This window comes from Dermacentor variabilis, chromosome 7, assembly GCF_050947875.1.
Source record: "Dermacentor variabilis isolate Ectoservices chromosome 7, ASM5094787v1, whole genome shotgun sequence".
NCBI lineage: Eukaryota > Metazoa > Arthropoda > Arachnida > Ixodida > Ixodidae > Dermacentor > Dermacentor variabilis.
Window position 1 is genome coordinate 171,372,935 of NC_134574.1, and position 27,766 is coordinate 171,400,700.

The 27,766-nt window shown below is 44.3% G+C and overlaps 1 protein-coding gene across 3 annotated transcripts in view; it reads left to right on the forward strand.

The window, feature by feature from the left end:
* The window catches only part of Sptz (zinc finger FYVE-type containing 26 spastizin), a 164,787-nt gene that overhangs the window by 80,739 nt on the left and 56,282 nt on the right, over window positions 1-27,766 (forward strand). For 2 of the 3 annotated variants that reach the window (XM_075700297.1, XM_075700295.1), the window contains exons 27-30: window positions 7,903-7,971; window positions 11,001-11,177; window positions 13,687-13,782; window positions 14,641-14,785. In XM_075700297.1, the coding sequence (XP_075556412.1) occupies window positions 7,903-7,971; window positions 11,001-11,177; window positions 13,687-13,782; window positions 14,641-14,785 (487 nt within the window). The remainder of the gene's footprint in view (window positions 1-7,902; window positions 7,972-11,000; window positions 11,178-13,686; window positions 13,783-14,640; window positions 14,786-27,766) is intronic. The other variant, XM_075700296.1, reaches the window with a different exon arrangement.

A 27,766-nucleotide genomic window follows, 5' to 3' on the forward strand; every position in this document is an offset into this window, starting at 1 on the left:
CACATATTTGTCGCATACCATTAAGTTGCACGAGCGTACACAATGTAATGCGAAACAGTGAAAAGCATCTTATACCATTAAACATTTCTAAGTAAACACAATACACTAGTTAGGAGGATTGCAGGCAAGTTTCTGCATTATTATGAACGCACATTATTAATCTAGACAAAATCGAAACACTAAGATATGTTCAGCAGGTGTCAGCAAGTTACTAAAGAAAAGAAAGGACATCATGATTGTTACCATTGAAAAGCATTATTGAGGCTAAGCAAGTATTCCTTAAGTACCGATGAAAAATTATTTGCTTGTTTTATTTCTGCTGGTAGTTTATTCCAAATTTTTTACCCTGAAAACTGTAGCAAACATTGTCTGTAAATATTTTTAGTTGGGGGAAGATTAAAATTACCGCACGTTTGATTTCTGGTCGCACGAAAAGATGAGTAAAATGCAGAAACATGAAAAGGGAGGTTGTGTTTAACAATGTTGAAGACACACGTGGCAATTTTTAATTCGTGTAACTTGTCATACGGCAACACATTCATTCTATTAAATAAAATCAGACTTGGTTTATCGTAACTTGAATGGGTAATAATTCTCAGGGTGCGCTTTTGAAGTTTGCATGCAGGTTCAAGATAAGTTTTGTATGTCGTACTCCATGATTCATTACAATATGTGGTATGGCTATGGATGAGTGCAAAATATAAAATATGCAGTGTGTTAGTATCGAGACTATGCCGTGCTTGCGAGAGTGCATAGCATCCCGATGCGAGCTTTTTACAAACTGTGCTTATTTGTTCTTGCCAGTGCAGATTGCTGTCAAAAATCACGCCAAGGTATTGAAATGAGTTGACTTCGTCTAATGGAAAATCGTTTATTTCTAAATCTAATGATTTAGCAGGAAAGGTATTGTTGTGCGTTCGAAATAACACATACTTGGTTTTACTAACGTTAATCGTAAGTTTGTTCATTGAGAACCATTCACTTGCTTTTTTCAACTCTTCGTTTGCTTTAGTTTCCAGATCACAAGTGTTATCGGCTGTTACTACAATACAAGTGTCGTCGGCATACATAAGGGTTTCACTTGTACCAAAAATAAGTGGGAAGTCGTTAATGTATAATGAAAATAAAAGGGGTCCAAGGACGGATCCTTGAGGGACTCCAGTGCGCGTATGCTTAGGCGATGATGCAATATTGTTCATTCTTACTACTTGTACTCGTTCATGAAGGTAGTAAGTAAGAAGAGCTAATGAGCTACCGTGGAAGCCATAATGTTGTAGTTTATGTAAGAGTATATTGTGATCAACTGTATCGAATGCTTTTTTTAGGTCCAGGAATATGACACACACAAGCACATTAGTTTGCAAAGCTTCATTAATCATTTGAGTTAACGTTAACTCTGCTGACGAAGTTGAATGATTCGGACGAAAGCAATGTTGCTGTGGGCACATAACCTTGTACTTATCAATAAATTTGTGGAACCGATGCGTTAGAATTTTTTCAAATATAGTATTAATGGTACTGAGCACGGATATCGGCCTGTAAAATTGCAAGGGTCATTTCGGTCTCCATCTTTGAAGGTAGGGACAACCTTAGCTATCTTCAGCTGAGACGGATATCTAGAACAGTTCACGGAGTAGTTAAACAAGTGGCACAATACTGGCCCTAACATATCTATATTCTCTTTTATCATTCGAATAGAAATACCATCTAGTCTGGAGGCTTTAGAGGCTGACATCTTATTGACTGTTGTCATCACGTCTTCAAGCTCAGTGGTATACATAACGAAAGTGTTAGGTACGGGACTCTGCAAGATAGATATATTTTCTGATTCACTAAACTTTTCAGCCAGGGATGGACCGATACATGTGAAGTATGTGTTAAAATTCTCTACAACGTCATTATCAGTGGTTTCGGGAAGCACAGTTAGCTTGCGTTGTCTTCCTGTGATTTCGTTTATAATTTCCCACAGCTTTTTTGTGTTACCAGCGGTCTGTGTAATTAGGTGAGCATAATAGGCCCTTCTGCGTGATCGAATCATAGCAACAGATTTATTCCGCTGTACTTTGAATTGCTGTAAGTAGTATATATTATCTTTATTATGGTGCCATTTGTCATGCCAGTATTCTTTAGCCTTAAGTGTTTGAAGTATGTGCTCTGTCATCCAAGGGCACATGGGCATATCATGTCGACCCTTCGAGACCTTGCAATTACTCCTATCTACGGCGATATTAAGATATGCAATTAGGTTATTTATTTCAATGTCGATATCCTCGTTCAAAATTTCACTGAAGTTAATGTGAAGGATTTTTTCTCGTAATAGGTTGTAATCTATTTTCATTCCAATGCTGTTTCTTATTTCTTTGGTACTAGTTGGATTATCTAAAGCAGCAAAGATAGGTAGATGATCAGAGATTGGCTCTTGGTAAACGCCTCCGGTAACCCCCTTGTCTAGATTTGTTAATGCGTGGTCAATTAAAGACGAAGATGCTTTAGTTATACGCGTCGGCGACGTAATTAAATTACAATAGTTGTAAGATTGCAACAAATAGCTATAGTCGCGGTTATGCATGTCATACGTGTTTATGTTCATGTCACCTACTATAAACACTGGTTCATTTCGCTGCTTTGACACAGCGCAGAAAATTGTTTCCAGCTTGTCAAGAAATCCTGCGAGGTTACCGCTCGGTGGCCGATAAACTGCACCAATGATGACGTCACACTCTAGCCGAATGAAAAGGGATTCAATGTCATTGCAACTATATGTGGCCACTGCAACTTTACTATATGATATATTATCTTTTACAAACAATGCACCCGCCGTGGTTGCTCAGTGGCTATGGTGTTGGGCTGCTGAGCACGAGGTCGCGGGATCGAATCCCGGCCACGGCGGCCGCATTTCGATGGGGGCGAAATGCGAAAACACCCGTGTGCTTAGATTTAGTTGCACGTTAAAGAACCCCAGGTGGTCAAAATTTCCGGAGTCCTCCACTACGGCGTGCCTCATAATCAGAAAGTGGTTTTGGCACGTAAAACCCAAAATATTATTATTACAAACAATGCAACGCCACCCCCGCGTGAACGTGAGTCGCGCGCATTTGATTCTGTTCTGCAACCTGGAAGCCTGATTATTTCACTTTTCCGCAGCCACGTCTCAGTTGTTGCAATGACACTGAACGAATGTTCATGTAGCGACAGGAAAGCAGAAAGCAAGTCTACGTTTTTGTTAATACTACAGATATTGCAATGAAAAACTGATGTAGATTTTGCTCTACAAAGATTGTCAATCTCTTTGATTGAATAAGCCATTGTTAACAAATAGGGTGTGCATGTTATAAAAGTACTTAAACTATTTCTGCTACTTCTTCACGTGTTAGATGCACTACTTTGGAGTTCTTGGATTTCCGCATTAGTATTCTCCCCTCAGAAACCCATGCAAATTTCCATCCTTTCTCTCGTTTTTGTTGGATGGCTTTTCCCAGCAAGATCTTGTTTTCTGGGCACAAGTACACTGGATCGCTATTCTGAAAACCCAGCATGGCTGTATTCAGTCGCTTCTTTCTGGCTGCCTTCAACAGTTTGTCATGAACTGATCTGGATGGGAACTTCACAAATACGTTTGGAGGCGTATTGTTCTTCGATGGGACGCGGTGAGCTACATCAATGTCATCATCAGAAAGCTGGACGCACAAGGAAGATGCGACTTTTCCGATTGTTCCGAGGACGTCTTCATTGTCAGCCTTTGGTATACCTCTTAATTCCAGGTTATTGCGCCTGCTGTACTGCTTTAACTCAATAAGCTGCTTTTTCGTTTCCTGAAGCTCTTTGTTTAGTCTTAGGTTCTCTTTCTTGCATTCCAGGCCCTGGTTTTTCACTTCGGTAAGCTCAAGTCGAAGACTTTTCATTTCTTTGCGGTAATCTTCAAAGTTTTCGTTCATGTACCCGACTGATTGTCTGATGGAAGTGAGCTCAGCTTTCACTGAGTTATTCGTCGCATCAATCTTGTTCATCTCCTTTTTTAGGTCACCCATTGCGTCAACAAATTTAGAGGACATCTCAACGAGCACCTTTGATACTTCTTTAATGCTAGCTGGCGCCTTTTCAACCAAGGCTTTAGCAATATCCGACAGAGCGTCAGTCTTGCTAGAAGCCATTTCTACAGTTAACTAGGCACACTTGCAAACCTTAACACAACTGGGTAAACACTATAGAGACACACTGTGGTACACTGTGGCAGCAGTGACAGCAAAACTTCAGAAGAAGTTTAAAGAGGCAAAAGAAAAGAATGCTAACCTGCAATGTGAATCAGGACCCGTTTAGCAGATGCACAGTTGATGCTGTCACTGCTGCCAAATGATGTCTCTCCGGAGCATTCCCATCTTTATAAGCTGTAAGCTGGTCACGAGGTCCTGGTGTCGAGCGCCGTTTGAATAGGAACGATACAGCTTTGCGCAGTTGCCCAGCTCAGTCGTTCGTCACCTTTATCGTAGGCCGGTTCGCCAGCGATGCTGATACGGTTTTCAGGCTTTCGTAGGTGGCAAATCTGCAATGTGAATCAGGAACCATTTAGCAGATGCACAATCGATGCTGTCACTGCTGCCAAATGATGTCTCTCCGGAGCATTGCCGTCTTTATAAGCTGTAAGTTGGTCACAAGGTCCTGGTGTCCAGCGCTGTTTGAATAGGAACGATCCGGCTTTGCGCAGTTGCCCAGCTCAGTCGTTTGTCACCTTTATTGTAGGCCGGTTCGCCAGCGATGCTGATACGGTTTTCGGGCTTTCGTAGGCGGCAAATCTGCAATGTGAATCAGGAACCATTTAGCAGATGCACAGTCGATGCTGTCACTGCTGCCAAATGATGCATCCTAACTCTGATGCATGGAACTTGCAGCAAATACAGTTACATTTGTAATGCTGGTACTTCATATTAAGCATGCTAGAGTATAAACAAGAATGTGATGTTTGACATTTATTGTTACTTCACAGTCCCCTGCATTCAAAACTACACTACATCACTATATCACTGTCAACAGCGACAGAACAGTGACAGCATTAGTGCACTATATTGTGAAGTACGAGTCACACAGTCTTTCATGGTTTTGACATTGTTTTGTAATGAACAAACAATGTTTCACCTCGCTGCTCGTTTATTGTTTCACGCACCATAGTGCACACAGCAATCGCTGCCTTATGAAGCAATGCTGTTTTTTGTACAGTGGGTTGAAGCATGACTTACTTAAAAGTGAAGGAACAAAATTTTAAATATTCTTACATATTCATTTGGTCAATCTCATATCAACACATCATGCCATCATGTCAACACACTAACTATCCTAGCAAAGCATCTTGCTCATGCTAACATTCTATCATTTGTTTGATCTCCTGATGATGATCATTATTGGGGAGCTAGCATAACAGTCACCACCTAAGGCAATGCAACATATGCAGCTAGGAAATCCCCAAATGGTTATTGCTGCTAAAGGAAAGTAATCAAAGCGGTACCACTTGAATGACGACAAAGGGTGTTTGATGGTAAAAGTTTGAGAACTACTAATCTGGAATAAAGGACATTAAAGACATTTCTACAGTCCTTAAGGATTTACATGACGCAATAGTTTTTGTACAGAGAATTTGCGAGCCCGCAGTGCTTGATTACAATTCAAATAAAAAGAAATCAAATCAAGCTTTATTTCATTCACAAAAGCTTTGGGGAAGACGAGGGGTCGAAAAGAAATGACGATATCCACTTAAGAAGCTTCAAGCACCGATTCACGTGACAGTCAGCATAATCATTTTAAACTGCAATGCAAAAAAAAAAAACGGAGCACTAGAGAAGAGGAAGAAGAAGAGGCACATGCACGGTCACTTCTTTAGTTCTCTGTTTTGTGCTGCAGTTCAAAATGGTCAACAATGTGCTCCAACTCACCTCATCTTCTATTTTGTTTAAGTCAGTGTAACGTTGACATAGTGCATATGAGGTAGGTTCAAAAAGTATCGAACATTCATCTTTCCCACGTAAACCAATGAAATGCGGGAGGCTTCCTTCGGTGGAGATATAGAGGGGGCATTCATATGCATTCGTGCATTTTTTTCCACCCACAGAAAACGTAAGTTGCTGGCAGTCGGCCTATGAGTGAGGACATGTAGTAAGCACTTGTCGGATTCCAGTAAGTTGTAAAATGATGGAACTACATGATCAGTAATATTGCATCAAATTTGCCATAAGCTTGGCAATACCAAACTGGAAACCATTTGCAAGATTCAACAGGCTTTCGGGGACGATGCCATGAGCACCTCACAGATAAAGGAGTGTCACAGTATATTCAATTTTGACTGAGGACTTGGGCATTAAGAGAGTATCCGCGAAATTCGTGCAAAAAACTGACAACAATGGAGCAGAAGCAATATTGTTTGGAAATCTGCCGGACAATGCAAACAGTAACCGCAACTTTCTGAACACCGTCATCACAGGCGATGAGTTGTGGTTTTATGAGTACGACCCAGAAACCAAGATGTAGTCATCACTGTGGAAATATCCGACATCCCCGTGACCAAAAGAAGCACGGCAGCTCTGCAGCAATATTAAGATCATGGTGACCATTTTATTAGACTCCAGAGGAATGGGTATGAACCATAAGGCCAAACCACAGCAAAAGTATACAGTTAAACCTCAATATAACAAACTTCAATATTATGAAATTCTCTATATAAAAATATATTTAACTTTTCATAGCCTCTTGTCCATAGAACACCGTATAATCTGAACCTCAATATTACGAAATGTGTTTGTGTGTGATTTTAATATAACGAAATTTCGCTTCCACTGCAAAGGAATGATGAGACAATAAATGAAAACTTCCGTGGACGCCGTTGGTAAAATTATTGAATTACGAGCGTTTGCTTGCAAATGCATCTCTAAAATTGCGCACGGCATAAGAGCAACCGCCACAGTGGAGCCGCATCATGCTCCGTCTAAAGTACAAGTGCGATAAGATCCTATCGTTGCCCGTGCACTTTGTGCTTTAGGTGCGAGTGAAAGTGTGAGGGTGAGACAAGAAAGATGGTGACATCACGAATGACGCCTCCCTGCGCAAGCAAAGAGAAAGAGGGAGGGGAGCGAGCTCTCAGTAACGCTATCAAACATGCACGAGGGAGCGGGGGCTAAGTTGGCACGTGTCTCGATATGATGAAGCAAATTGCTGATTTTACCTACTTCATTATATCAAGGCCTAACTGTACTACCAGGAGGTCCTTCGCTGCCTTTGTGGTGCTATGCGGTAAATAAACGACTGGATCTGTCGGCAGCAATAACTTGGCAGCTCCGTCATGATAACACGCCTCCCCATTCTGCGCATCTGATTCAGACTTTCTTCGCCAAACACAATATTCCTGTGGTTCGTCAGGCCCCCTAACCCCCCCCCCCCCCCCCCGGCATGGCTCTGTGTGACTTTTGGCTATTTTCCGAGTAGAAAAAAGCCTCTGAAAGGAAGCCAATTTGAGTCAAGAGAAGACATAATGCTGAATGCCATGGCCTGGCTGATCACCTTTCCAAAAAACGCATTCCAGAAGCGTTTCCAACAATGGCGGGAGTGCTGGGAGAAGTGTGTGCATTACTAAGGAAAGTGTCACCTTGAAGGGGATTAGGGTTTTGTACCTCCTAGTCAATAAATGCATTCCTGCTGACCAAAGGTTTGATACCTTTCAAACTGACCTTGTACAGTGATACACAAAGAACTTTTATATGGTGCTATATTACATAACTTTGCAATCTTATATATGAAACAGTAATGTTATGTTCAGCGTACGACAGCAAAGCTGCACACCTAACATGTCTGCTTAGGTTTTTGTTGTGCTGACAGATTTGTTGTGCTGACAGAGACAGTGTCACAAAATTTCGAACTTTGCAGATCATCACTGAACTCAAGGCACTACACTTGCTTCTGCAGTCACCGCCGAAGTCATATGCAGCATTTGAGGTCAGCATTTCTCACGAATTCTCGGCACATGCCACATCAAAATACTAGAATTACATAATTTTAACTCTGTGTGTGCTTGCCTACTCATATGCCATGTTGTTGCATGCGCTGTCATTTTTCTTACTTTTACTATTCCATTAGTGTTCAGCATGTTTCCTTTTAATCTGTTATCGATGTTTAGGTTTAGTTCTTGTATGAGACATTCTTTGCAAAATCAGGTATTTATTATGTCTTGATTGCTGTAGCTTGTCTATGACAAAGCTGTCACTCAGATGCACGTGACGCATGTAGCACTCTATCGAATCATTGCAATGACTGCTAGCTGACCCAAACCACAAGGTGATGTGCTCTGGACAGAGGGCCGATCCTTAGCTGAGGCATTTAGTCTAACAGCCGATAACAGTGCTGTTAACATTGCTGCTATCGCTGCCAAGTTGTACACTTCCTTTTGCAGGCACAAGTGTCCCTAACAAACACTTTCGATCCCAAATATTCTTTGCTCACTGTCACTGTCTACGCGCATGCCTCACATTCATATGGCAAAGTTAGGATGAGTAAAACTTGATTCTTTTCGAAAGATTATGAATTAAAGATAGGTTGATTTTATATTGTCAGGGAGGACACGTGCACACAACACTGTTTGTTGTCCTCCTTCGGCTGCCTCGTGTTGATTATGATGATGAGGATGTCTCTCCAACTGGGAGCGCCATCTCTCGACCTTGCAGTTGCTGTCTCCACCACACAGTCCTTACAATGTGACCGTGCTTGCACTTGCAAATGCAACTTTCTCATTTGGTGTCATGAAAATAGGACTGACCTATGCTCATAACTACTTGCACTCCTTCAGACATGCTAGATAAACAACAGAAATAATTGCTTTGCATAGAAATTGCACCTACGTGCAAAGAAGTCAGTCTTTTTTAATTAGGTTTTAATTCCTGCATGTACTTTATTCACGCAGGGAGCTGTTAAGGTGCATGTGCAATTGCTTTAAAGTTGCAGATTGTTCTAATCTCGTTTCTGTAATTTTGTAAAGGTTATTCAGTTTAGGGCCTTTATAGTCGGATACAACTTAAAGAAACAGTAGTTGGCGACCAAGGCACACGGACCGCGCGGGGTTGTGTTACTCTGCTAGCCATTCACAGAAACAAACGAAGTCGTCGCCATGTGACATTTTCAAAATGGCATCGGATGCTGTCCTGCACAGCCCCAACCTCGAAGAACAGTTATGGGGTGTCCAACGGGCCCGCGACGCAGCGGAGAGGCTCAGCCTCTCTGTCCCGACGTGGGAGCGGCCCGCTGCGCGCTAGGGCGCGCCCTAATGGACCCTAATAAAGTTTTTCATCCATCCATTCATCCATCGTACTTGATACCTCCGGAGCGTCTGCTGTTCTTGAAGTCTCTTCATCGGCGGAAGCGATGAAGTGTGCAACAGACATGAAAAAAGTGTATGGAGTCTGAGCATTTCTCTCTTCAAAAGTTCACCGTCCTTAAATTCACCGCTGACTCCTTTTTACTCATGAAACTTCAATGCCAACACAAGTGAAACTTGACAGTAAATAGTTGCAGCAAAGCAAGCATTTTATTTCAGTAAATAAAGAATTAGGCTTTCACCGTCCCACAATAGTAGACGAGTGAAAACGTATAAAATTACGTGCTTATAATTTTATTTTTGTGGTGGCCGCCTTCTTAAGGTAACAAGGAAAGTTTTAAGTATGAACTATTTGCAGCCTTGTGCAGGAACAGTGGCTGGCAGTTATGAGGGTATGGGCGGGGCTTCACTGCAGACTTAAGTTGTATCCGACTGTAGCTACTATTTTGATTCAACAGTTCAAATGTTTTCATTAGTGTCACCTTTGTATGTCACCAACTCTCTGCCTGTTCATTTGTGTTACTTGAAATACAAATACAGAAGAAAAAAATAAAATGCATGATCTTTTCATATAAAAGATTGACACGGCACTATGTACTTGCTTAATGTGAGTTTGAGTGATAGCCAAGGATTTGCTTACAGGTTAATATTTCCATGGTAATTACTGTAAGGGACAGCAATCTTTAATAACAGTGGGGGAACAGCTTTAGCTTTGACGAGGAGCCAACATTTCTACAAAGGGAAATGAAAATCAAGGGAAACGAAGCTGTTGCCCAAAATTTCTACGAAGGGACTTGTCTTCATCAAGGCAACAAGCTGTTGGCTCTGTTGGCAAATGCAAACATTGGCATTGTTTACAAATGGTGGCTGCATATACACGCTTCCCTTGTTTACTCACTGTTTATCACTTCAAGTTCCTGGCTTCCTGTGGTCCCTTTCTCGTTGCAGGTTTTTAATTGTTCCTTTGCAGGCTGATGTTTCACAAATTTTACTAATTTGTCAGTCAATGGGATGAAATATGTACATATATAGGGTATTTCGTAAGACCTAACAGAAAATCATGTATGCCGGATGCAGATTTCTAATTCTTGAGCTGGTTTCTCAAAGAGGTGTGCATTACTTGCACAAGAAACTGACATGCATAATTAACCGATTAGCACAATTTTACATATTAGCTTTACAATGAAGAACTTTAGGGCAGAAATTTGAATTTACAGAATGTAGCTGTTGGTTTCCTAGGCATAGCCACATTCTGAGGAACAAATCAGTATCAAGATGTGTACTCATAAATTGTTTGTTAAAACATATGGCTGTCCTATTCAATATTGTCATGAAATGCATATAAAGGCATTTTATTTAAAAAGCAGAACAGCATATTTTTACCACAATTTTGATAGTGTTCATCTCAAAACTGGTGCTAGTTTTAAAATTAATTCCAAGTAGATTCACCTTGAAAATTTGTCAGCTTCCATTAGTGAAATGTTGTTTTATGCGTTTCAATTTCTTGTGCAAGTGATGTCCACTTCTTTCAAGCAATTCAGCTCAAAAATTAGAGTTGTGCTGTCTGCCACAGGCGATATTTCAAGATTTCATTAAAAAGAAAGAAAAACAGCTGGTGCTATTTAGTTTTTTTAATCTCTACATCTTTTTCAACCAGCTCACTGAAGGACTGAGCAAGGACGGCGAGGCGTTTCCCCTTTGGCAGAGGGTGCTTGACCGACTTCCGAATGGAGAGGGGAAAATTTTGCTGCTCGACCATTTGACAGCGAGCTACAGGGATTGCCTCATGGACGTCGAGCTGATCTCGTATCAGCGTACAGGAATGGGACTCAGGGTAATATGCTACACTCCACGCTTTCCAGTCGCATCATTTGGGACATATTCCCTGCAAATTCTACATTACAAAGGGTTCATACCAGTAGACCAAACATATTTTTCATAAATTGCTTGCTATGCACTGTGGTGGTGCAGTGGCCACCCACACGAGGCCACCAGTTTGATTCCTGCCACAGTGGCTGCATTCAGATTGCAGAGGAGTGCAAGAAATGCTTGTGCACTTAGTTTTAGGTTCACGGTGAAGATTCTGAAGTGGTTGAAATTATCCCAGAGCCCTTCACTGCAGCATCTCACATAGCCTCAGTGTTGCTTTTGAATGTTGAACCCCATGAATTGACAGTAGAAATCAGTCAGTCATAAAATGCTTGCTATGTTTAGGTAAACTAAGTAATGTAGCTGCATGAACGTGTTAGTAGCATGATTGCTTGTCATTTTCCTTTTTTTTTTTAAGTGATACATTCATCTGTACCATACTTCATTAAATTTATTACTCATGAAATGGCAGTGCTCATGCAGTTTTTCATGGCTTCTTTCCATGTTCATGTCAGTGACTCCAGTTGAGCGGCTCTCATTCAATTCTAGTAATTATGAAAAGGCAGCAGCGAAAAAAAAAAAAAAAGACACGGACAGAGGCAAGACGACATGGACAAGTAACAAGCGCAATTCGCTGCATTAATAATTATGACTTTACATAACGGTCAACTCTTTCCTTACTGCTAGAAATGTGCTTATTTTAGGTGCTTTTATGTTCTTATGTTTTATTTTAAGTTGTAGCAGTCGCAAAGTTTACCTTGACACATAAAATTATAGCCCAATCATTATTGGACAGGCAGCAGTTCAAAAGTGCCGACACAAAGACTGCAAAGCCATGTTCAATTGTGTGTGTTTGAACACAGTTCCATACACAGTAGCAGTTGCGGTGGTGCCTAGTGGTTTAGCTCAATGCACAGTTTTCAAGCATCAGAAAAAATCAATAAATAATCTTTAAAGAACTGCGTTATATTTGTGTCACGAAGCCAAATACAGCACACTCCCTTTAAGAGGAACTCGAAGGGACCATGATAATTTGTTTTGTCTTATCAGAAGTTCTTCTTATCAGAAGAATAATTTGCAACATAACCAGGTGCATTAAAATATTTTTAAAAATGAGCGTTTTGAATGGATGTGTGGCAGTAATAACTGCTCAGACAGTTTTTGAATATCGATATGTGAAATTTCAAGAAGCGTCTCAAGGAACATGAAAGGAAGTAACAAGTTGCTATTTTAGTATAACTAGTGAGAGTAAAAAAAAATGAAATATAGAATATATGCACCTGGCACCTAGTTCCCAACTTTTGTAAGCCATACCATGTAAAAAACATATGCAGATTTATTGGCACCAATAATAGCCACAGTGATGCCATTCTCTGCAGGAAAGCAGTAGCTTTGCAAGTGTGAAATTGGGTAAGCTACTTGTGCAAGAAGCATTTCTTTTTCACTCATTGCAGCGGGCACATGGTTCATTTTTTACCACAGTCTTTAGGTTTGTGAAGCTATGGTTGTCAGCTCGGGGACCATGCAGAAGCCTCCTCATACTTGATTATTGCATTCGATCAGCTTTTCTGTGCAAACAAGCTGGTCTAGGGCACGTACAACTGGCATTGGAGCCTCCACATGCTCTGTTCCTTTCCTGTACAGTACTGTACAGTAATGTGGAGTGTTGCACAATGTTGTACAGTAATGAATAAGGGCACTTACACAGCTGGTGTTCAAAGTGGAGGTACTAAGCCTGAGGGGGTGGGATCAAATCCCAACCAAGGCAGCCGCATTTTGATGGGGTTAAAATTGAAAAACTGAAGTCCGAAGTCCCTTACTATGTTATGCCTCATAATAATATTGTGGTTTGGTCAAGGGTCAGTCTGAAATCGACTGTGTGCTTTTGTGCGTGAAAACTACACATGATGGGAAGGATAGCTTGTAATAATTTGTACATATGCTGTCGAAACGCTGATGGATAAAAGTAACCCACAGGGGGAAGATAAACTTGCACTCAATATTAGTCAAACACAATTATTAGAATAGCACACACTCATGAGCTTCTGTCATTGTTTTAGGATCACAAAATTGACAACCTTGTAGAAGCTGTCTTCACTGCTGCTGTCAATTGAAAATTATGTTGCCGATTCTGCCAAAGCACAAATTTTCCATCCCATTATTGAGGAAGTGCTAGGAGCACTGGAGGTTAGTTTCGATGACACCTCTGGTCGAAGTTTTATTTTTCCAGACTCCCCCAATCTGCCAAAAGTTCTCAAATCTGGCAAAATGGTAAAGTTCAGTTATTTCAGGCAGTGCATGGCGTTGCTAGTAGAAAAATTCCAAGGGAAATGTTCTAAATGTGCATAAAAGCTGTTTCTCAATTTGATTGATTTTTATAGGCCTGCTGACAAAAGAGTTGAGAGCCGTGTAGGTTATAGTACCAACATTTTCTTGCTTCCTTCTCAAGAGTATGTCCTGGTGTTCCTTTTTAGATGTATATGTGCATAGACTTGGAGAAGCAGCAGAGTTACTCGTGCCTTGTCAATGATCCTGCATTGCTGCTTGAAATGCTGCTGATGAATGCAGAGGTAAGCCTCTTAATCTTGTGATTTTCGTTTTGCTTAATGTGAACAAAATTGATGATATTGTTAAAAGATTGATGGCCTTATATCTTCTTCGTTTGTTTGGGTAATCATTTTACTGCTGTTTACATTTAACAGCTGCACCATTGTTGTTGTTATTTTCCTTCTTCTTTTTTTGTGTATTAATAATTTAAGTTGTAAAGCCATTGATTGAAACAAAGCAGCCACAAGTTGGAAGCATGTTCACTTGGGCTGGTTGGTACATCTTGTCAAACAGCAGATTTTTTAACAGCATGACAGAGGATGAAAAAAAGAGGCACTGGACCTAACACTGGGTCCTGCCTCTTTTCTTCATCCTGTGTTGCGCTGTTAAAAAAATTTGCTGCTTGGCAGCTACAAGTGAATGTGACAGTCAAATTCTGATTGTTACCCAACAAACTCATAGTTCATTATCAAATGGTATACTTGTAGGCTTGCAAACTTAAAATATACTCATATTGGAGCTGATAAATTCACTTGGCAGCAACTTGGGAGACAGTTAGCACACCTATTGGTACAACTATGTGAAATAAAGTACTCAATCTGTGTTTAAGTTACGATTCGCTGCGGTTGCAAATGTTAAAACCTCGCTTTCTTTTGCCTGCAGTGTTGTTCTCATGATGTAGTATCTGCCTTCTGGCACTTTCTTGATCTTAGTTTGAGGGAGAGGAATTAAGTACAGATTTTATTTTGCCTTTCATATTCGCCCATTGTGCATAATGTGTAATTGCTTGGCCAAAAGTGCTATGCTTATGATTACTCTTGATGTTTAGTTAACTTTTGGCATCATTACTTATTAAGCTCATCCTCTTCACATCCTGTCAGGTGGATTCGGTAGGAAGGTCTCTTGAGGCAACGGCCAGTTTCCTGGACAACAGTCACTCTCCCTTCACCAGAGATGCTGCCAATGATCTGCTAAAGGCCTATGCTTCTAAAGCCTTGGAGCTGCTTCTGATGCCATCTCAACGCTGTGAGGAACAGGGCCACGCGTGTGTGCATGCATGTGTTTGTCTGTGTATCGGTGTGTGGGCACATGCGTGTGTGCATGCTAATTTGTAGTGTTAGCACAAGTATACCTAGCTCGCAATCCTGCTTGCGATTGTTTATCCAGCCCTTGTGAAAATCGCAGGCTAGGTTGTGAGCAGATAGAGCAGGTACAGTCGAACCGCATTATAATGACACGAAAATACCTTCGTTGTGTCCTATATTTGTTAAAAAAATTTGTTTGTTACCATAACTGCGCAAATATAAGTAAAGATGTTTTTTTTTTTTGTTCTTTTCTACATTTCTTTTTAAATATATATTTCCAGCCTTAGAGCACGCCTTGCAATATATAAATTGAACTCTGGTTAAGACAAACTCAGTTAATCTGAATTCTCGCATATAGAGAACAACATGGGGACATTTGTTTGGTTTCCCATAGACTCAATGCAAAAATAATCCGCTGAAGACGAACCACATCAAACATACTCTTTGGTTAAGACAAACATTTGGAGTGGTCGCCACCACTACCAGTCCTGAACGCTAGAGTGCCTATGGCACACATCGCCCATAGACACCGGCGAAAACAAAAGGAAGAAACAAAAAAAGTTAGTGACATTTCACTTCGTGACAGCGTGTGATGTACAATTGTATGGGTGCATAGTGCACGCGAAGGTATTGGCCCTTGGTGCACCTAGATGCCTATATCATACGCGTCGCAGATCATATTCAAGACAGGGCTCGCGCGGTGCGCCACAGGTAGCGACCGCCAGAGTAAAATGCCCCCTTGTAAACATTCGCTTATTAACTACATTTACAAGCATGGTGTCAATGTGCGCAGGCAGACATAAACACGCCATACTTAATGACCACGGACGCTTGCTGTCAAAACGCTGGCGAGTGGAATTGTGGAAGCAGCAGCGAGCGAAGTGCCCTTCGTCCTGTCTATCGCTTCAACGCAAACTGAGCATCGAGAACACAGTGTATGCAAAGCTACGAGCCATTGGCCCCACTTATACTGTACCCCAAAGCAGATCACTTTCAAGATAAAGCCCATGTGACCGCGTGCGGCCCAAGTACGATGCCTCCCTCCCCCAGTGCCATGCACATGACATAAGAATGTGTGCTTCCTCCTCCTTTCCTTCCTTGTGCACGTGAGATTGAGCCGCTATCGTCGGCTCAATGTCGCACGCTGTCACTCGCACACACAGCGTATGTCACAGGAGCACGATGTTATCACGAGACGAACCTGATATGTCCGTATCACAAACATAACCTGTAGTAACTACTAGAGGAGGCCAACCCAGCGCACCTCCACTTACATTCCTCCTCCACGGTGTTTCCCCTCATTTCTCCTTCCCCACCTCGCTCAGCATCACCTAGACTTTCTTCTAGGTGGCACTGCTTTGCCGGCTGCTCCTTCGTACTTTTGTTGGCTTGGAGCTTGCGCTGATGACCTGTCAGGCAGCAGATGCCTGCTTGAACTCCCTAGTGAACTTCTTCCAGCATCACGAAGGCACAGAAGGATTTTAAAGGTCACTGAGGAAGATGACATCGTTTGTGACTGCTTGCCGATTTGCACACAAGCAACAAACATCCATCACGGTCTGGATGAAACCCCCCGCAGGGGCGTTTGCGCAAGCAAGCGTTTGGTGAGTTGCGACACCACGTACCCGAGCACACGAGGGTTGGACCCTTCCGCGTGTAGCCGTGCGCGGCTTAGCCGTGTCTGGGAAAAAGGGGATCCTGGGGGTTGAGCCGAAGTTGGGTGTTTTGGACTTTTTGGGTGTTTTGGACTGCTTGAAGGATGGCAAGACCAGAACGTAGTCAAAGTTCAAAGAATAACATTGAGGCGAGATGACAAGCAAATGCCTACCAAACACATAATTATTACTTTCGGAACCTGCAGCCTACCTGAAACTATAGAAACCGGTTACTGTAAGCTTCGCGTCAGACCGTGTATCCCAAATCCGCGTCGATGCTTCAAGTGTCAGCGCTTTGGGCATGGGTCGCAGAACTGCAGAGGACGTGCTACTTGTGCCAAGTGCAGTTCTTCTGAACACGCTTCTGACATCTGTACATCAACAAACCACTGTGCTTAGAACGACAGAAAGCTGAGCTAGTTGGTAAGGATTCATTATGCAAAATAGAAGTGAGGCGTGTTGTCCACTTCTCTACTCTTGTGTCCTGTCTGCACGCCTCACTTATATTTTGCATAATGAAACCACTGTGCCAACTGTGAAGGAGACCACCCTGCCTACTCGCGATCGTGCCCTACTTGGAAAAAAGAGAAACAAATCATAGAACTGAAATGAAAATAAAACTCAACCTATCATATCCAGAGGCACGTTAGAGTTTCTCACTCCAAAATCAGTCCAGTCCTTCCTACACTGATGTGGGCCCGCAAGGGGGCACTGCTACATCTTCAGGTGGCTGCGCAAGTCACACGGAGTGTGACGGCGGTTACACCATCAGCCCCCTGGCGGGAGCAGCCACGGCTCTTCCGCCCCCTACCACGAAGGGCCAGCAGACCTCCGAGCCTGCCGGTCCCAGTGCCACTGCTCGTGCAGACAGGCCCAAAAAAAACCCCGCACATGCCCGCTGAGTGGGCATCATCCAGCGCCTCTGACGAGGCGATGGATGTAACAAAAACTTCTCCGGCGTCTCAGACGCCGAAGGAACGGCGTCGCTCCCTGGAGCGCGCCAACAAAAAAGAAATACCTCGCATCAAGGGGCCTGGAAAGGTCCCTTGAGCCAACCTAAGTGATATCTCTTGACACACAGCACATAAACAGAAACAATATGGATACACAAATATTACACTGGAATGTGAGAGGTCTGATCCACAACCTCGATGATATCAAAGAACTCTTACACAAATTCAATCCAAAGGTGCTGTGTGTTCAGGAGACACATCTTAAATCTATGCAAACAAACTTTCTTAGGCAATACGCTATTTTCTGGAAGGACCGAGATGATGCTGTTGCATCGTCCGGCGGGGTAGCAATAATAGTAGACAGAGGCGTTGCTTGTCGGCAACTGCAACTCCGAACTCCTCTTGAGGCAGTTGCTATCCAAGCAGTGCTATGTAATAAACTAGTTACTATCACGTCCGTATACATCTCCCCAAGTTATCAACTCTCTAGCACAACATTTCAAAGCTTTATTGATGAGCTGCATCACCCTTACATAGTCGTCGGTGATCTAAACGCGCATAGCCCACTGTGGAGCGACTCTCGCTGTGGTGCGAGAGGACGGCTTGTAGAAAACACCCTATTCTCTTCAAGTTCCTGCTTGCTAAACAAGAAAAAGCCAACATTTTACAGCTCTACACGCAAAACATTTTCTTTGATAGATCTAAGCATAGCATCTGGTACAATTGTGCCATATCTGGAGTGGGATGTCATTAATAACCCTTATGGAAGTGATCACTTCCCCATCGTTCTAAACCTTAAAAAACAAAGTGAGTGTCATGCACATCTCCCTCGATGGAAAGTTGACTCAGCCGACTGGACAAAATTTCACGAACTAACACAGCTGCCTTGGAGTGATATCTCTGAACTTAGCTTAGACGACGCAGTAGCATACATAACAGTGTTCATTATTGAGGCTGCATCAGTATGCATTCCCCAAACAAATGGCTCGCCCTCGAAATTACGTATTCTATGGTGGAATGAGGAGTGTAGGGAAGCCAGGAAAAAGCAAAACAAGGCTTGGAACCTCCTCCGTAACTCCCCAACCACAGAGAATCTGATTAATTTCGAGGTGATCAAGCCGCAAGGTAGAAGAACGCACCGCCGCGCTAAACGCGAAAGTTGGAAAAACTACATAAGCAGCATCAATTAGTATACAGACAAACAAAAAGCCTGGAAAAGGGTGAACAAAATAAAAGGCCGCGAAACTCATCCCTTACCTTTATTAAATACACAAGGAGACACTCTTGAGGATCAGGCAGATTGTCTAGGATCACATTTTGAGCACATTTCCAGTACATCTCATTACACAGATACATTTCTAAAATACCAGCAACTTGCAGAACAGATGAATTTGGGTCGGAACAGCTCATCCAATGAAGTATACAATGAATGACTGAGTTCCAGGCCTCACTGAACTGTTGCAACAAGTCCGCCCCAGGAAGTGACAGAATAATGTATGAGATGATCAGACACCTACACCCTGAAACCCAAGAAACACTACTGTCACTCTTCAATTCTATGTTCTCCGCAGGCTACATTCCATTTGTCTGGAAAGAAGCAATCGTAATCCCCATCCTCAAAGAGGGCAAGGACCCTTCCTCACCCAACAGTTATAGACCTATAGCTCTGACAAGTTGTCTATGCAAACTGTTTGAGAAAATGATTAACCGTCGCCTCATCCATTTTCTGGAAAGCAACAAGGTGCTCGGTCCCTTACAATGCGGTTTTAGGGAGGGTAGATCCACAACAGATCACCTTGTTCACATCGAGACAAATATCCATGATGCCTTTGTCCATAAACAGTTTTTCCTGTCAGTATTTTTAGATATGGAAAAGGCATACGACACAACCTGGCACTTTGGAATCCTCCGTGACCTGGCTGAAATGGGAGTTCGAGGCAACTTGTTGAACGTGATTCAGAGTTACCTCACCAATCGGACGTTCCGTGTTAGAGTTGGTAATGTTCTGTCTCGTCCATTTACGCAAGAGGCTGGTGTTCCACAAGGTGGTGTGCTGAGCTGCACTCTTTTTATTGTCAAAATGAACTCGATCCAGACTGCCATACCACATACTATGTTTTATTCTGTATATGTGGATGACATCGAGATAGGTTTCAAATCATGTAACCTAAGTATCTGCGAGCGACAAGTACAGCTTTGCATAAATAAATTATCTAAGTGGGCAGACCAAAACGGTTTCAAGCTAAACCCACAAAAAAGTACATGCGTCCTGTTTTCTAACAAGAGAGGCATACTGGCGGACCCTGCAATAGATCTAAATGGAGAATGGCTATTTGTGAGCCATGAACACAAATTTCTTGGAATCCTTTCAGACAGTAAGCTGACTTTTTTACCACATCTGAAGCATCTAAAATCAAAGTGCCTCAAGTCTATAAACCTGCTGAATCTCTTGTCACGTACATCTTGGGGAAGCAATGGGCGGTGCCTTCTAAAGCTGTACAAAAGTCTAATATTAACACGCCTTGACTACAGAGCAATAATATATAATTCTGCCGGACCTAGTGCTCAGAAAATGCTAGATCCTATTCACCACTTAGGTATCTGCCTTGCTACAGGCGCCTTTAGGACTAGCCCTGTGCAAAGCCTCTACGTCGAATCAAACGAATGGTCATTGCATTACCAAAGTACGTATTTAACTTTATTCTACGCCCTAAAAGTTAACTCAGATGCTAAACATCCTTGCCATTCTACTATATGCGACTTGTCCACTGCTAGGCTGTTTTGTAACCGCCCAGCCACTAGGCCTCCACTGTCCCTCCAGTTGGAAGCACTCTCAGAAAAAACAGGGGTCCCTCTTTTACACAATGTCCTAATGGCTCCTACATGGCTTCCACCACCTTGGGAGTGGCAGACTATCCATTGTGACATCTCTTTCTTAGAAATACTGAAACGTGTGGGGTCTCTCACACCCGTACTCTTGGGACAAAGGAACGACAACACAGTAGTGCAAACAATCACAAGGGCATTTATTACAACTTTCATAAATCAATGCCTGCTAGCCGAGTTGCTATCCACAAAACATGCCGATGGGAGCGCGACAAATCTAGAAGTCTGACTCACCGCGACCGGAAGCGAGCGAATATGTTCGCCCCATGCTGGATCCCAACGCCTGGTCGTTCGAGCGTACAGTCACGCGAATCGTGGCGCGTTCGAAGGCGGCCACGCGAGGCGATCTCGCAGAAGCATGGGTCGCCGCGCGCGCGCGCGGGACGTCCCCGCCGCGCGCCGACCCGCCGGGGAAGACGGTCGCCGCACGTGCGGCACGACCGTCCCGCTTGCTGTCTCCAACCCAACAGCCCGAGCGCCTTGTCTCCCGACGCCCGAGTAACCCCGCAGCGGCGCGACGCTCGCGCCATCTCTCGCACCGCGCTTGTACCACCCGACCGCCGCGGGCGCCAGGCCACGCGGCGGGCGAAGCCGCCCTGCAGGAGACGAGCCATGCGGGAAAACTAGATCTCAGGGGAGGCGTGATAGTCACGCATCCCCACATCCCCCCAACCTTAAATCACTACATATTCCGGCGAGACATGTGACACGGTCTAACATCAAACTGTGCTTCGCAAACAAGGTAGAACATTAAACAGTGGTCGCGCCGAAGAAATGTCCGCACGCTGTCCATAACATGCGAGCCGACATTGTCCTTGGGTGCACCGCTGGCGTCCGCCGGTCACAGCGGCAGCTTTGCAGACTCGACGGCACGATGCCAGGCCAGGACTCCGGAGACGACGACGCAGTAGTCGGTACGAACAAGCGTCGCTCGCGCCGACGCGCCCTGCTGGGAAGAGCCGCCGTAGCTGTCGGTGACCGCCGGCTCTTTTGTCCGCCACAGAGGGTTGTGAGCTGGATGCAGGAGGCCGCCGAAGTCGCCGCGCCGAACTGGCCACAGCATCACCATCGCCCGGGGTGGCTCGATCGTAGTCCGGGGCAGCAGCAGACGATGTGCAGGTGACGGCAAACCAGGGGTGACTCCAATCACGCTGCGTAAACTCAACACACTCGGCAAACACTAAAGTAGTGCAAGGGAGAGGAATTATGCATGCGCATCGCCCACGTGGTACGATGTTCAACTCGGCAAGCAAAATATCGGGCAGCTACTCAGATGCTAAGTTCACGTGAACGAAGCTCGCTTTCTTGAGTCGAACGAGTAATTTCAATTCGTGCGAGGCTAAATAGAATGAGGGAAGCGAATTGCAACACCTCAACGCCACGGTCCACCAGGTTGTGTCCCTCCACGTGCGACAGGCAGCTTCGTAAAGCCTTAGGCCTAAAGCGTCGCTACACTGACAACAACCGGCATCCAAAAACAACACCCAAAATGAGCGCAAAACAGGCAGCCGGGAGGAGACGTCAGCTCTGTGAGGTGGTCCTACTCCGCTCGGTGCACAAAGCATCCGAGTTGACGGCGCCCACCGTCCCAGACGGTGTCGGAGCGCCCGGTGCCAGGCCGCAATACCAGTCAGCCCGTAGTGGCACCCGTGGCCCGCGGCCACCCGGCTCCCAGAGCCGCGACTTCATCCGAGTCAAAGAGATAGAAGAAGCTATTTACATAAGAAATTCGGACCACCCACGAGGCTTCCGTACTCACTCGCTTCAGGCTTGCCACTGCTCTGCGGGCGCTCAGCCTCGCTCTCCCAGGATGCAGACCACGTGGCTCTCGTACCGACGAATGCCATTAAAAAAAAACACTTGCGAAAAGGCTTAGCATGTTGACATGTCAAACACACTACCGCCACCATCACCTCGCTCAAGAAAGCACGCCGCCGACGCTAGCGATCAAAATTCACGCTAGGCCTACGCTTCGGTTCAAACAAAGGTCTTGAACGAAGCAAAACTGTTAAAACTATCGTCCGATGCCCCAAGAGCCCCACGTTGGGCGCCAGATGTGGGGTCTCTCACACCCGTACTCTTGGGACAAAGGAACGACAACACAGTAGTGCAAACAATCACAAGGGCATTTATTACACCTTTCATAAATCAATGCCTGCTAGCCGAGTTGCTATCCACAAAACATGCCGATGGGCGCGCGACAAATCTAGAAGTCTGACTCACCGCGACCGGAAGCGAGCGAATATGTTCGCCCCATGCTGGATCCCAACGCCTGGTCGTTCGCGCGTACAGTCACGCGAATCGTGGCGCGTTCGAAGGCGGCCACGCGAGGCGGTCTCGCAGAAGCATTGGTCGCCGCGCGCGCGCGCGGGACGTCCCCGCCGCGCGCCGACCCGCCGGGGAAGACGGTCGCTGCACGTGCGGCACGACCGTCCCGCTTGCTGTCTCCAACCCAACAGCCCGAGCGCCTTGTCTCCCGACGCCCGAGTAACCCCGCAGCGGCGCGACGCTCGCGCCATCTCTCGCACCGCGCTTGTACCACCCGACCGCCGCGGGCGCCAGGCCACGCGGCGGGCGAAGCCGCCCTGCAGGAGACGAGCCATGCGGGAAAACTAGATCTCAGGGGAGGCGTGATAGTCACGCATCCCCACAAACGAGCCCCAGAAGCACACATATGTTCGCATTTTCTGGAACTCAAGGAGAAGTACTCATGTGATGAATTTTACATAGATGCTTCGAAGTCTCCAGCTGGTGTTGCTTATGCAGCTCTACGCAGCGGTGGCGTAGAGGTAGAACACACGCCTCGCGTGCAAGAGGTCCGTGGTTCGAATCCCGGTGCCGGCAATTTTCCACCGGATTAAAAAAAAAAATCCGCGTATTGATAAAATTGCACAAACAGGCCTGGAGTGTGGCCTGATCCCGGTGACCAGAACCGGTAACGCACTCCCTCACCAGAGCAGGATTGGCCACCCTGGTGCAGTACTTGGCCACAACCTCCTATATGAACACAACAATCAAACCCCGGCCCTCAGTCCCCAGCAGCTGCGAAGCAACTGACCACGGCGGCGGTCAGACCTGCCACGCAGCAGAGGGTGCTAAGCATCACTGGCTCCGGACAGGCCGCCATTGGAATATGAACCTGGCAACGTTTAACGCTAGAACGTTATCTAGTGAGGCGAGTCTAGCAGTGCTATTGGAGGAATTAGAGGGCAGTAAATGGGATATAATAGGGCTCAGTGAAGTTAGGTGGCCGAAAGAAGCCTATACAGTGCTAAAAAGCGGGCACGTCCTGGGCTACCGGGGCTTAGCGGAGAGAAGAGAACTAGGAGTCGGATTCCTGATTAATAAGAATATAGCTGGTAACATACAGGAATTCTATAGCATTAACGAGAGGGTGGCAGGTCTTGTTTTGAAACTTAATAAGAGGTACAAAATGAAGATTGTACAGGTCTACGCCCCTACATCCAGTCATGATGACCAGGAAGTCGAAAGCTTCTATGAAGACGTGGAATCGGCGATGGGTAGAGTGAAAACTAAATACACTATACTAATGGGCGACTTTAATGCCAAGGTAGGCAAGAAGCAGGCTGGAGACAAGGCAGTGGGGGAATATGGCATAGGCACTAGGAATAGCAGGGGAGAGTTATTAGTAGAGTTTGCGGAACAGAATAATATGAGGATAATGAATACCTTCTTCCGCAAGCGGGACAACCGAAAGTGGACCTGGAAGAGCCCGAACGGCGAGACTAGAAATGAAATAGACTTCATACTCTGCGCTAACCCTGGCATCATACAAGATGTGGACGTGCTCGGCAAGGTGCGCTGCAGTGACCACAGGATGGTAAGAACTCGAATTAGCCTAGACCAGAGGAGGGAACGGAAGAAACTGGTACATAAGAAGCCGATTAATGAGTTAGCGGTGAGAGGGAAAATAGAGGAATTCCAGATCAAGCTACAGAACACGTATTCGGCTTTAACTCCGGAAGAGGACCTTAGTGTTGAAGCAATGAACGACAATCTTTCGGGCATCATTAAGGAGTGTGCAATGGAAGTCGGTGGTAACTTCGTTAGGCAGGATACCAGCAAACTATCGCAGGAGACGAAAGATCTGGAAATGCCAATGTATGAAAGCATTTAACCCTACAGCTAGAATAGAACTGGCAGAACTTTCTAAGTTAATCAAAAAGCGTAAGACTGCTGACATAAGGAAGTATAATATGGATAGAATTGAACATGCTCTCAGGAACGGAGGAAGCCTAAAAACAGTGAAGAAGAAACTAGGAATTGGCAAGAATCAGATGTATGCGTTAAGAGACAAAGCCGGCAATATTATTACTAATATGGATGAGATAGTTCAAGTGACTGAGGATTTCTATAGAGATTAATACAGTACCAGTGGCACCTTCGACGATAATGGAAGAGAAATTAGTCCAGAGGAATTCGAAATCCCAAAGGTAACGCCAGAAGAAGTAAAGAAAGCTTTGGGAGATATGCAAAGGGGGAAGGCAGCTGGGGAGGATCAGGTAACAACAGATTTGTTGAAGGATGGTGGACAGATTGTTCTAGAGAAACTGGCAACCCTGTATACGCAATGCCTCATGACCTCAAGCGTACCGGAATCTTGGAAGAACGCTAACATAATCCTAATCCATAAGAAAGGGTACGCCAAAGACTTGAAAAATTATAGACCGATCAGCTTACTGTCTGTTGCCTACAAACTATTTACTAAGGTAATCGCAAATAGAATCAGGAACACCTTAGACTTCTGTCAAGCAAAGGACCAGGCAGGATTCCGTAATGGCTACTCAACAATAGATCATATTAAAACTATCAATCAGGTGATAGAGAAATGTGCGGAATATAACCAACCCTTATATACAGCTTTCATTGATTACGAGAAAGCGTTTGATTCTGTCGAAACCTCAGCAGTCATAGAGGCATTACGGAATCAGGGTGTAGACGAGCCGTATGTAAAAATACTGAAAGATATCTATAGCGGCTCCACAGCCACCGTAATCCTCCATAAAGCAAGCAACAAAATCCCAATAAAGAAAGGCGTCAGGCAGGGAGATACGATATCTCCAATGCTATTCACAGCGTGTTTACAGGATGTATTCAGAGGCCTGGATTGGGAAGAATTGGGGATAAAAGTTAATGGAGAATACCTTAGTAACTTGCGATTCGCTGATGATATTGCCTTGCTTAGTAACTCAGGGGACCAATTGCAATGCATGCTCAGTGACCTGGAGAGGCAAAGCAGAAGAGTGGGTCTAAAGATTAATCTGCAGAAAACTAAAGTAATGCTTAACAGCCTTGGAAGAGAACAGCAATTCACAATGGGCAGCGAGGCACTGGAAGTCGTAAGGGAATACATCTACTTAGTGCAGGTAGTGACGGCGGATCCGGATCATGAGACGGAAATAATCAGAAGAATAAGAATGGGCTGGGGTGCGTTTGGCAGGCATTCTCAGATCATGAACAGCAGGTTGCCATTATCCCTCAAGAGAAAAGTATATAATAGCTGTGTCTTACCAGTACTCACCTACGGGGCAGAAACCTGGAGGCTTACGAAAAGGGTTCTACTCAAATTGAGGACGACGCAACGAGCTATGGAAAGAAGAATGATAGGTGTAACGTTAAGGGATAAGGAAAGAGCAGATTGGGTGAGGGAACAAACGCGAGTTAATGACATCTTAGTTGAAATCAAGAAAAAGAAATGTGCATGGGCAGGACATGTAATGAGGAGGGAAGATAACCGATGGTCATTAAGGGTTACGGACTGGATCCCAAGGGAAGGGAAGCGTAGCAGGGGGCGGCAGAAAGTTAGGTGGCAGATGAGATTAAGAAGTTTGCAGGCATGGCATAACCACAATTAGTACATGACTGGGGTTGTTGGAGAAGTATGGGAGAGGCCTTTGCCCTGCAGTGGGCGTAACCAGGCTGATGATGATGATGATGCAGCTCTGGGACCCTCGCTTTCAAGATTTGGACCACTAAACCCACACACCAGTATCTTTACAGCGGAAGCATACGCCATTGTTAAGGCCATTCAACACATATGGCTCAAAAATATCGTTAAGGCTATTGTTTTCACAGACTCATTAAGTGTAGTGAGAGCCCCAATTAGCTTACGAAAGCATAAGAATTTGGTTTTTAATGAGCTGTATAGCTTGTTATGCTCTGCATATATGTGCAACCAAGCGATTATCCTATGCTGGGTACCTGGCCATAAAGGTATAAAAGGCAACATAGCTGCTGACGAAAACGCTACGTCAGTGAGTTTTAGCGACACAGATGGAAATATCCCCATTCTTGCCACAGACCTAAAGCCCTTTCTGCGCCGTAAATTGAGGAATCATTGGCAAGCAGAGTAGGATACACAAACATTGAATAAGTTACATATTATAAAACCAAGATTGCGGAATTGGATAAGTGACAAAACAGCACGGTACAAGGAAGTACTTCTTTGCCGATTAAGAATAGGACACACTTACAGTACTCACTCATACCTCTTGACTGGCGGGGATCCTCCTACTTGTAGTAGGTGTGGCGATAGCCTGACAGTCCTCCATGTTCTTATCCAGTGCCCTGCAATAGAAACAGAGAGGAAAAAGTATTTCCCTTCTGCATATCCGGAAAATATACCTCTCCATCCTGCATTTTTTCTTAGTGACGAACCATTTTTTAAACTGCAAATAGTCTTAGATTTTTTAGCTGAAACCGACACCCTGAAAATCATTTGGCCAGGCAATTTTTAGCATGTGACTAACAGCCCTGCATTCAAGGGCTCTCTTGAAACTCTGGTGTCAGTGTTGTTTCATTGCATAATGTTTTAACGAAAGCCCATTGCCGTAGCCCACATCACTGCCTAGTCACCGTCATTATTTTAGCAACTATATACTCTACGCCACTTACAGCTACAGGTTTTAGGCCCTTTTACAGCCATGTGACATCTACCATGAGGAATTCATTGTGCACGCCATCCATAATACATCGTCAATGTTACCACTTGTCATGGCGCTCTTTGGCCAAAACTGGCCCTTGCGCCAAAAAACACCACACATTATCATCATCGGTCTGGATGAAACCAAGCAAGAGTACCACTTGAACAGTTTCCTATTAATTAAGTTCAGCTAAATAAATGCTTTTCATGTCATTTCTTTTGCCATTGTAAGACTAATTCATTTATTGTTTTGAAGTAGGATATTTGAATGCACCTGGTTATGTTGCCAATTATTCTTCTGATAAGACGAAACAAATTTTCGTGGTCCCTTCGAGTTCCTCTTAAAGGGAGTGTGCTGTATTTGGCTTCGTGTCACAAATATAACGCAGTTATTTAGAGATTATTTATAGATTTTTTCTAACGCTTGAAACTGGGCATTGAGCTAAACCACTAGGCTCCACTGCAACTGCTACTGTGTCTGGAGC